Raw genomic sequence first — 9,775 nt, forward strand, 5'->3', positions numbered from 1 at the left:
TCCTCCTCTATACTGCTTGAAAAATACAAGATTTGACTTGTCTAGCATGCCAAGCAAAAACCAAACTAGACTTTTGTTTCAAACGTATTCTCCTTGGATATACTTACACCCAAAAGAAGAGTACCTTCCTTCGTCTGTAAATTGGGTCTTCACCAACGGTGCTTTACTATACCAGAAAGGAAACGAATTCAACCCTGTTCCAGTGCATTCAAACGGTTCAAACCTTCCACAAGGCGGTTCCAACGATGAATTATTCTGGTTAGATTACCTAGTCGAGAAAGAAAAGGTTAAGAGAGGAGATTTAGGGAGCGCTAAGGCGTATCTACACATCAAACCAATGTTTGGAGCTACTTTCACAGATATTGTTGTCTGGCTATTCTATCCGTTCAACGGAAATGCACATTTGAAATTTTTGTTCATCAAGAGCCTATCTCTAGGAAAGATTGGCGAGCATGTTGGAGACTGGGAACATGTTACATTGCGCATAAGCAACTTCAACGGTGAGTTATGGAGAGTTTACTTTTCTAAACACAGTGGAGGAACGCTAGTGGAGGCATGCGATCTAGAGTTCCAAGGTGGAAACAAGCCAGTAGTATATTCGTCTCTTCATGGTCACGCAGTGTTCCCAAAGCCTGGGCTCGTGTTGCAAGGCAAGTACAAGAGCGGGATAAGAAACGACATGTCAAGAAGCGACAAGTTCTTGGACGCAGGTGTTGGGAATGAGGTGATTGCAGGACCTGGCGTGGTTCATGAGCCACCATGGCTGAACTATCTGAGGAAATGGGGACCTCGAGTCCATTACACCATAGACAATATTCGTCACTATATCGCTAAGATTTTGCCGTTTTTTATCGGGCGGGTTTACGGAAACTCATAAGAAAATTTCCTAAAGAAGTGCTTGGTCAAGATGGTCCAACTGGTCCCAAAAGCAAGGTTACTTGGACCGGCGATGAACAATATTCTTAATTAATTAATGTATATTTTGCTTTGTCATCACTAAATCGACATATATTTGTAACAAGATCCCATCTATAGCTAAACTCATTAATTGACATATTTATTATTGTGAATTCTTACATTAATCTATACTATATGTATAAACTTTAATTTCTTTAAGGATACAAAAAAATCAATACATAATAAAAACGATGATACAAATTTGCATGCAATATCTTGTGGCTGAACTTTTTACAAAACAATAATTGTAAACCAATGTGTCCAAACATAACTTTGGAATATAGACATAATGGTACCCATGCTTCTGTACCAAAGAATTTTTGACAGAGATATTGAGTTTGTGTTATGTTCTTGAATGAATATGTTCTTGTTTTAGTTTGTGTTATGTTCTTGTTTCAGTTTGAGTTTAGTTTGAGTTCTTCTTTGAGTTTGTGTTATGTTTTTGTTTCAGTTTCTCCTTGTCTTTGTTAGTTTCTAATCGGAAGAAGTTTATTAACATCTCCCCGATGGATTTATATATAAGTCCACATCTATATGCATGCAGGTTCGTTTATGTCCCAAGAGAAGGCAAACAATGCTCTTCTCATTCACATTAGGAGGATGATCCCACTCACAAACAGAAGAGATACTTTTTTCTATGATGTTTTGCTTGTAAAACAAGTTTTGTTTTTTTTTTTAAATGTAATTCTAAGAAACTTGTTAAGAAACTTACCATTGAAGGGATAAATTTTACAAAATCTTTAAAAAGTTTTTTAGTAAGTAAATTTGTATTTTTGGTGATTATAATATTCTAGCAAACTTGTTAAAAAACTTACCAATGGAGATGCCCTTAGATAGATATTTAGAACTCTTTTTTTTTGTGTGTGTGTGAAAATGCCAAGAGTAGCATTTGATCCTATCACCTCCGCCTCCAATTCAACTTAAACACAAGATCAAGCTATCAGGGAACACTTGTCTTACACTCACTGAGAATTCGCTTGCAGGGTGGAAGATGTTGCGATACGCGCGTTACTTCTTGAACCGGATCGGAAGCCAGCACCAGCAGGCGGGTACAATGGGCCAAGAAATTCATGAGAGTTGGTTACTTTTACTGCAAGTCACTAATCAAGAGATCAACTTCGTTTTCCTTAATTTTCAGTTAACTTTAAGTTATTGCTGTACGTGAAGATCAGTTAACTTTGATATGTAACTCGTGCATAATATGCGACAAAACGGAAGAAAGATTAGTATTTGACTTTTTTCATGTGACTTTGTTCTAGATTCCTACGTGCCCGACTTCGGATTGGCTCGATCTAGTTTTGTTAAATAATAACATACGTATTATTATTATGGAATAGGAAAACACCAAGGAGTGTTTAGTCTCCTGATGCATTTTAATGTAGTCATCCATCAGATGATAAAAATGCAGATGGGTCATTAAGTAGACGACATTTAGTATGACTTAAAGAAAGTGGGTTGGTTTACCCAAAGCAGAAAATAGATTTGGGATCGTAGAGACGTTTAAATTACAATTTCTTTGAATGTAAAAAACCCCATGACCCATTGACTTTGTTTCTTCTATTGTTGTTTAGAGAAATGCAAATTATCAACGAGAAGGATCCCTCCGACGAACGCGGACTTGCATCCCACCAGCCATGTGAGCAGTGAGCATTGGCACAAAAACCGGTTTATCAGCAGGGATCGGTTCAATCACAAACCGGTCAAGTATGGAAGCGACAACATATTTCATCTGCACGTATGCCATCTCTTCCCCGAGACAAACCCTTGGGCCGGCTTGAAAAACCGGAAACATAAACGGATTCACCTTCTTCAAAACAAGTCTGCAGGTTTTATTATCAACGAGCCACCGGTTTGGTTTGAAGTCATCCCAATCTTCACCCCAAAGCTCCTCCATTCTCCCCATACCATATGGAAAATACGTTACCCGGTCTCCGGCACGCACCTCCGTACCGTCTGGTAGCCTGTCATCGGATAAAGCGTGTTTGGAGTCCCACGGCACCGGAGGATACAACCGCATCACTTCACACAAACACGCTTTCAACAAACTCAGTTTCTTGAGTGTTCCGTAATCGAAACCCAAACCCCCTCCGGTTAACTCCTTAACCGATCGGATTTCATTAACCAGATCGTGCTCGGTTTCCTTCATGCGACCGGTGGTGATGAACCAGAACAGCCGCGTGGTGACCGCAGATGTGGTGTCCCTCCCCGCCATCACAATACTGATGACCATATCTCTGACAGTCTCGTCGCTTTCTCCTGCGGCGATCAACCGCGAGAGAAAATCGTATTCGTGGTTGGTGGTGGTCTTCCTCTTCTTCTCTCGAATGATGTCATCGACGCAGCGATGAACTTCTCGGACAGCGTTTCTGAGCTCCTTCTCAGATCCGAACCCGACCAGTCTCTTCAACTTCCAAACGAAAGAGAGCGGTGCGGAACCGCGTCCAGCGCTAACGGCAGAAGCTGTCTGGAACGCTCGGTCGAAGTCAGAAACCGGCGAGGACGGGTCTAAGCAGCATCGATCATCATCGATCCCGAGGAAAACGATGCAAACAACATTGAAAAAGAATCTACGGAGAAGCTCGTGGAGATCAAAGGGTACTTGTTGTTGTTTTGAGCCTCCCGCAGCAGCAGCGTCTAGAAACGGTAAGAGCTCGTGGTCGACCTCGTTCCTCAAAACGGTGACGTAATATCTCAGAGACTTTGGGGTGAAATCGTGAGTAGCAAGTCTCCGCTGCCTCAACCAGAGGTTTCCGTCGACGTTGAAAATGCCGTTGCCGAGAAAATCGCCGAGAATATCCGTAAAGGGTTTGCCTTTGGGATAGTTGTCGAAGTTTGTTTTGAGGATATACTCGACGTTGGAGGGGTTCGCCGTCACCACGGTTCTCCTGGCAGCTAAGCGGCGAATGACTACTGTCCCACTTAGGGATTCGTTTAAGAGCTCCGTGTACCAATCCAGTAACCGGTTTCGGTTGCTATAGAATGAAATTATGCATCCGATTACCGGATACGTTTTCGGTACACTAGTGTTGCGCCAATAATATTTTCCAGTTGAGACAATCAAATAAAGCACAATTACTAGAAGAAGAAGAAGAAGAAGAAGAAGAGTTGGTGAAGCTTCCATGTTGTTTGATCCTGATCAGCTTCAAAGCTAATGGAAGTGGAGGAAATGGTCAATATAGATTTGACGCACGAGCTTAAATTCATCCCTCGTTTATTTTCATGGATCCCATCCCCATCCCCACTAAGGAGTAGTATAATACTCTCTTCTTCTCTTTTCTTTTTCTTTTTTCTTAAAGACTTTCTCGTCAATAATTTAATTTTTACTAGTTAATTACTTTTTCTTTTACATAATTTAGTTTTAACCTACAGTGGACTTCCATTATTTTTTACCCCAATTTCTCCTCTTTTTTTTTTTTTTTTATTAATCAATCATTCTGTTTCTTCAATCTTCTACACACTTATAAAAGTATAAAAATCTTCCATTCCATCGAATGATGATATAAAATCATTTAGGCTGTAACAAACATTACGTTGGATATTCGACAAGTGTGTGTATCTTTTATAATTCAGTTTTCTTAAATTTGAGATTAACCCGAAAATTGCGGTACGAATATAATTTGTGACACATGCAAAATATAACTTTAAATAAAATATGATCCAGAGAAGGAGCATACAAATTAAATATTCTGCATAGAGCATATAGTCGGAAAAAAAGAGACTTGTCGTCAGTGCAATTAATAAAATAGGTTATGAGATGTGACATTAGATCATCCACTACTTATTTCTCCAGTATTATTAAACATGGAATCTAACGGGTTAGTTAGTAAGTTTCTGGTTAATTAGGTGTTGGGAGCGAAAAATCAAACTTCAAAAAGGCTATATGTAGATGTAGGTATGGCCACACAATTGGATCACAAGGAGCAGCTAACACATAAAATATCACTGATAAGAAGCCAATCTTGTCTTCTCGAGATGCTATAACTGACGTGATTAGTTAGAAAATTAAGATCAAACAACCAGGACTAAACAAGCTGGAACGTGAAGCAATCGATGGTGATAAATTATTGAGAAATGCGCTGAGCCATATGATTTCATGAATACATGTATAAATAATACTGGACATGCATACTGTAATATATACTTCACCCCACATGTGACATGACAACAGATGGGTTTTCTCATTTTATTTAACTAAACCCCAAATTTGTTCTCACAAATCCACAAGGCATATTTAAGGAAGTTTTAACTTGAAAAGGTAAAAAATTAAGGAAGTTTTTAACTTTTTAGTTTGAAAGAACGGGTAAAAGAGAGAATTCACATCGTCTGCTGGTAACTTGGTCTACAAGTTTGAGTGGCCAAGACGGAGAAGGACACGGTGCCACGAAGTGTTGAGAACCCCTCTTAGGTTCCACACCGACTCCACATTTTCCGGTTGAACGTTTGCGGCCGAATCGACCTGCCCATTTCCACAGTTTTCTATCAATTCTGGTTATAACAAAAAAAAATACTGTCAACCGAGCAAAAATGTTGTGGCTTTACCGCTTTGGCGATGACCTCCGTAGTCTGCGAAACATCAATGGTGGCTTCAAACAACACCCATGCCCATTTGTCGCTGGAGTTGTGTTCAGAGATGTAATGCATTTCTGGTTTTTGCGTTCTAGAAGCTTCCACCCAGTTTTTGCCTCCATCAAGGGATATGTCCACTCGCTCTATCCCGCGTCCACCTCCTGAAACTGCGTACCCTTTGATGCTAACCTGCAAAAGTTGAATAATGGAATTAGATATTGCTTTCCAATGGTCTGATCAGACGGGGTAGTGAAATTGGCTTGAAAAAGAAAAAAAAAACCTTTCCAGGCTTCACCATCTGCACGTCCTCCACAGAGCAAATTGCACTCTGTTAAACAAATAAAACACATATGGGGCCAAGACTCATGAGAACCCTAATGTTCCAATTTAAATTCTACTATCTGATAAAAACCATAAGCCAACTGGTCCAAACAAGTAAAAAAATTCAGTATAATAATCATTGATCAGTCGATTCAATATGAAAGAAATCCATCATCAACTGTTGTTATTCATGGATGAATAGAGGATTATGAACTTCGCAAGGAAATTGGAAGATCCAAATTTAACAGTGCATATAAAAAAGGAGAAACATCGTTACAAAGTCAAGTATTCTGTAAGAAAGAGGGTAAACTTGTATTTACCTGAACAGGGAAATCCATTTGCGGCCTCCTTGAGGACCAGTCGATATTATCCCAATTGACAGAGGGTGGGAACATATTGTAATCTTTCTGCATGAAAAATCCCTACACCACATATTGATCCAAGTCTTTTACAATGTTAGAACCGTTTCTGATTGCTTAAAACATGGGTACAAGCAAAAAACTTATATAGAGACCTGGCATTCTTCAGCGATGACATTGATGGAATCAAGCCATTTGACAGAACGAGCACCAATCACACCAGGGACAACCACCCTTAGCGGAAATCCGTGATCCCTGTTCAGGGTCTTGGCAGAAGAAACAATTTTTTTTGCCAAGAAACAAACACATATCTGAGTACCAAGTAATGATTGAAACACAAATGGGACTAATATATGTTGAGAAGTAATGAAAAAGATATCATCAAACCTCTCCATTCATTTCATAAGCGAGTAAAACATCGGCTTCAGGATTAGTGGCTTGACTAAGAGGGATTGACGCCTTATAAGGGGCCCCGTTCTCCTCCTAGAGGTATAAAAACGAGCAGAGACTGAATCATGTGAAGCAATGAATGCGTAACAAAACATAAAAAGAAAGTCAGAATATATATACCTTACAGCGATCAACACTAACAAACTCAACATGTCTGCCTCCTAAATCGGTTGAACCAGTGAGGTTAGCTATCCCAACAAGCTCAAGAACATCGGCCAATTTCGCCCCACCCCAGACAGCTGAAGAAAGGAAAGGCAGATTCTTTGATATCCAAGTGAGTGTGTGTTTTTTTTTTCTTTTTCTGGTATTAAAATTGAAGGAAAGATTAAAGAAGGAAAGAGGAGGAGGAGGAACCGTTGCCAATAGCAGAAACATCCCATCCAACGCCTCTAACATTCCTAACTTTGCTCATGGCAGTCCTTCTGTTACCGGCACACTGCATTGATGATGCTAATTAGTTGGTGTGGGGGTGGGGAATAAACGAAAGAGAGAAACTAAATAAGAAGAATGAATGATAAACCTGTAGAGTAGCAGTAACATTGTACTTTGGGAGGGACCTGCGAATTGAGAAACAGTGGTTGGTACAGCAGTTTAAGTGTATATTATATGTATCTCAAAAAGAAGCATATCTATATACTGTATAAAAAAAAAGAAGGGAGGACCTGATGTCTTTGATAAAGAGTTTCCTGGGGTTCTGGATCAACCCAGTAAGAGTGACAGAGTAGCTGCTTTTGGGCAAAAGAAATAGCAGAAATTAGCGGAAGAAACTGAAATTGAAATTAAAAAAAATGAAGGACAAAGAGAGAGAGAGAGAGAGAGAGAGAGACCTGTCAAGGTGATCAACGATGGGGATGGGGCCATGATTTCGCTTGTAGAAAAGGTCGACGGGAGTGACATAAGATGAGACTAAGGCGGAGCGGGGAGGCTCAGCGTTGAAAGGTTCCTGGATCAACCCCCAACCAAAATTAGATAATAATTGCAGCAGCAGGTAAGTAAAGTGGTTGATTCTATTCTAACTAAACACTGGATCAAAGAGAAGAAGAAGAAGCTTGCCTTGGCGTTGACCTTGAGAGAAGGGTGACGATGTGGCTCCTGCGAGTACTCGGCCGGACCTCGGATCCCAGGCATTCTTTCGTCGCCGTCGAGGTTTTCTTCCAATGAGAGAAGGAAGGTTGGGTGTTGTTTTGGTGCTTTCTCTAACGACGACAACGACGCCGTTTCGATTTTACAATTTCTGTATTATCTAATCTACTCTTTTTGTGGTGCAGATTGCAACGGCGTCGTTTCCGAGGTGTGCGTCCCCCGTCTTTTTGTTTGTTTGTTTGTTGTTGTTGTGAGGCTACTATAGTTCCAAATTCCAAATTGAGCCCAAAAAGGAAGCAAAAAAAAAGAAGCTGATATGACGACGACGACGGCGGCGGCGACATGGCGATGCGTCTTCCTTCCCCGATAACCAACCGGCGTCGTCTCTCAACGCTTCAGAGAATGGCCTCTTTCGCTCCACGGAGGCACATGGTGGCGTTGGCGGCCAAGAGAAGCCCTAAGCGTCTCAAATACTCCACTCCTCGCTTCACAAAGGAGGGGGAATTGGTGTACATTGAGGTCGATCCTTGTGGTGTGGATGCCTGGAAACTCCAACCTGTGATTGACCTTCTCAAACAAGGAGCTGTTGGTGTTATTCCCACTGATACTGTGTATGCTCCTCTCAATAGTCAATACTCTTCTTTCTTCTTTCTTCTTACCTCTCTCTCTCTCACATCGGCTTCATCTTCCTTCCTTCTCTCTAGATATGCCATTGTTTGCGATTGTAAAAACCATTCCGCTGTTGAGCGTCTCCGAAGGTTAGCATCTTGTGTGAATCCCATCCTTCAATTCAATTCAATTCATTCTTGTCGTCTTTGTATAATTCGATTCAGGAATCATGTCCTTGTACCTGACTCATAAACCCCCGTGTGTGTGTGTGTGTGTCTTTCTTTCCTTCTTAGGATCAAAAAGATTGAATCATCCAAGGTTACACTTACACACATGGGACCTTTTTCATTTTTTTTCTGAATGAATGATTTGGGATTCCATATGGCTGATTCTTCTTCTTTTGCTTCCCCCCCCCCATGGGAACTCAACTTTTATCATAATGCAGCCACTTAGCATCTTATGCCGCTCCTTACGGGACATAGACACTTTTACCATGGGTTTTCCTCGTGGTGATGGTCATGGTCATGCTAACGTTTTCCGAGCTGTCAAGCAATGCCTACCTGGACCTGTGAGACGACGACCCTTTTCCCCTCTCATCTCTTCTGCTTTTTCTTTTCTGATGGTTGACGACTGCTCTTTTGCATATGTTTTAACAGTACACCTTTATCTTGACTGCAAGCAAAGAACTACCCAAACAGTGTGTTGGGTTTGGCACCACTAACGTGAAATATGCTTCAAGGAAAAACGTGGGTGTCCGCATATCTGATGATGCTCTCTGCCAAGCTATCCTCCAGGAGATGGATGCCCCACTGATTTGCACTAGGTTTTCTTTCTTCTTTATATTTCATCTTTACAGTGGACTCTCCTTAAACGTTTTTGTGTATAGAGTTGTAATCTATGGCGTGGTATATAATAATGACAGTGTGAAAGGGCCAAAAGAAAATGAATGGATGATTGATCCAACCGCAATCGGTGACATTTATGGACCAGAGGTATATATATTTATATATATATATATAACTCTCTCACTCAGTCCCAGCGAGTAGAGAATCTAGCTCTTTTGGTTGCTCTACTCTCTGTTTCGGTTTCCTTTTACAGGGTCTAGATTTTTTGGTTGATGGAGGTGTACGAGTTGCTGAACCATCCACTATCGTGGATATGACAGGACCATATCCCAAGGTCATACGGGAAGGGAAGGTAACAGATTATCTAATACTCTGTGCTTCATCTATCAAAGGACCTTAACGTGTCTGCGTGTTTGGTTTCCACAGGGACCTATATTGCCATGGATGGTTGTTGAGGATGACGAGCCTCCCCTGCGCCATGATCTTATCGCTTCTGGCACTTAAAACAGAGACAGACACAGATTAGGTCTTTGTTTGACATTTACACATAAGACACCTTGTAGCTGAAGAATATGAATACAGTTA

The 9,775-nt window shown here is 40.8% G+C and overlaps 3 protein-coding genes and 1 pseudogene across 4 annotated transcripts; 2 read left to right on the forward strand and 2 right to left on the reverse strand.

Moving 5' to 3' along the window:
* LOC104719439 overlaps positions 1 to 966 on the forward strand; it is a 2,385-nt pseudogene extending 1,419 nt beyond the window's left edge.
* On the reverse strand, positions 2,543 to 4,193 carry LOC104720538 (cytochrome P450 94B3-like). The gene has a single exon (XM_010438430.1). It carries the CDS (start codon positions 4,076 to 4,078, stop codon positions 2,543 to 2,545), a length of 1,536 nt encoding a protein of 511 aa, XP_010436732.1. The 5' UTR covers positions 4,079 to 4,193.
* LOC104719441 (sulfite oxidase) lies at positions 5,080 to 7,843 on the reverse strand. Of its 2 annotated transcripts, none has more exons than XM_010437378.2 (12): positions 7,707 to 7,843; positions 7,481 to 7,596; positions 7,316 to 7,381; positions 7,174 to 7,210; positions 7,008 to 7,089; positions 6,774 to 6,892; positions 6,591 to 6,686; positions 6,359 to 6,469; positions 6,165 to 6,266; positions 5,804 to 5,851; positions 5,497 to 5,712; positions 5,080 to 5,413 (listed from the first exon to the last, which is right to left on the reverse strand). In XM_010437378.2, exons 1-12 carry the CDS (start codon positions 7,779 to 7,781, stop codon positions 5,297 to 5,299), a joined length of 1,185 nt encoding a protein of 394 aa, XP_010435680.1. In that variant the 5' UTR covers positions 7,782 to 7,843; the 3' UTR covers positions 5,080 to 5,296. The 2 variants fall into 2 exon arrangements, with proteins under 2 accessions (XP_010435680.1, XP_010435681.1); XM_010437379.2 differs by having other exon boundaries at positions 5,252 to 5,413; positions 7,316 to 7,378.
* On the forward strand, positions 7,980 to 9,769 carry LOC104719440 (uncharacterized protein YciO-like). Its single transcript, XM_010437377.2, has 8 exons — positions 7,980 to 8,347; positions 8,441 to 8,494; positions 8,639 to 8,663; positions 8,791 to 8,913; positions 9,002 to 9,168; positions 9,268 to 9,337; positions 9,444 to 9,542; positions 9,617 to 9,769. The coding sequence occupies exons 1-8, from the start codon at positions 8,079 to 8,081 to the stop codon at positions 9,692 to 9,694; spliced, it is 885 nt and encodes a 294-aa protein (XP_010435679.1). The 5' UTR covers positions 7,980 to 8,078; the 3' UTR covers positions 9,695 to 9,769.

The sequence above is a fragment of the Camelina sativa genome, chromosome 10 (genome assembly GCF_000633955.1).
Source record: "Camelina sativa cultivar DH55 chromosome 10, Cs, whole genome shotgun sequence".
NCBI classification, from domain to species: Eukaryota; Viridiplantae; Streptophyta; class Magnoliopsida; order Brassicales; family Brassicaceae; genus Camelina; species Camelina sativa.

Coding starts and splice junctions, on each gene's coding strand:
- LOC104719441 (XM_010437378.2), bottom strand. CDS start 7,781: ATGCCTGGGATCCGAGGTCCGGCCGAGTACTCGCAGGAGCCACATCGT. Junction 7,597..7,706: donor CTCTCAAGGTCAACGCCAAG/GCAAGCTTCTTC, acceptor GGGTTGATCCAG/GAACCTTTCAACGCTGAGCC. Junction 6,893..7,007: donor TGTTTCTGCTATTGGCAACG/GTTCCTCCTCCT, acceptor TCCTTTCTTCAG/CTGTCTGGGGTGGGGCGAAA.
- LOC104719440 (XM_010437377.2), top strand. CDS start 8,079: ATGGCGATGCGTCTTCCTTCCCCGATAACCAACCGGCGTCGTCTCTCA. Junction 8,348..8,440: donor GTTATTCCCACTGATACTGT/GTATGCTCCTCT, acceptor CCTTCTCTCTAG/ATATGCCATTGTTTGCGATT. Junction 9,169..9,267: donor GCCCCACTGATTTGCACTAG/GTTTTCTTTCTT, acceptor TAATAATGACAG/TGTGAAAGGGCCAAAAGAAA.
- LOC104720538 (XM_010438430.1), bottom strand. CDS start 4,078: ATGGAAGCTTCACCAACTCTTCTTCTTCTTCTTCTTCTTCTTCTAGTA.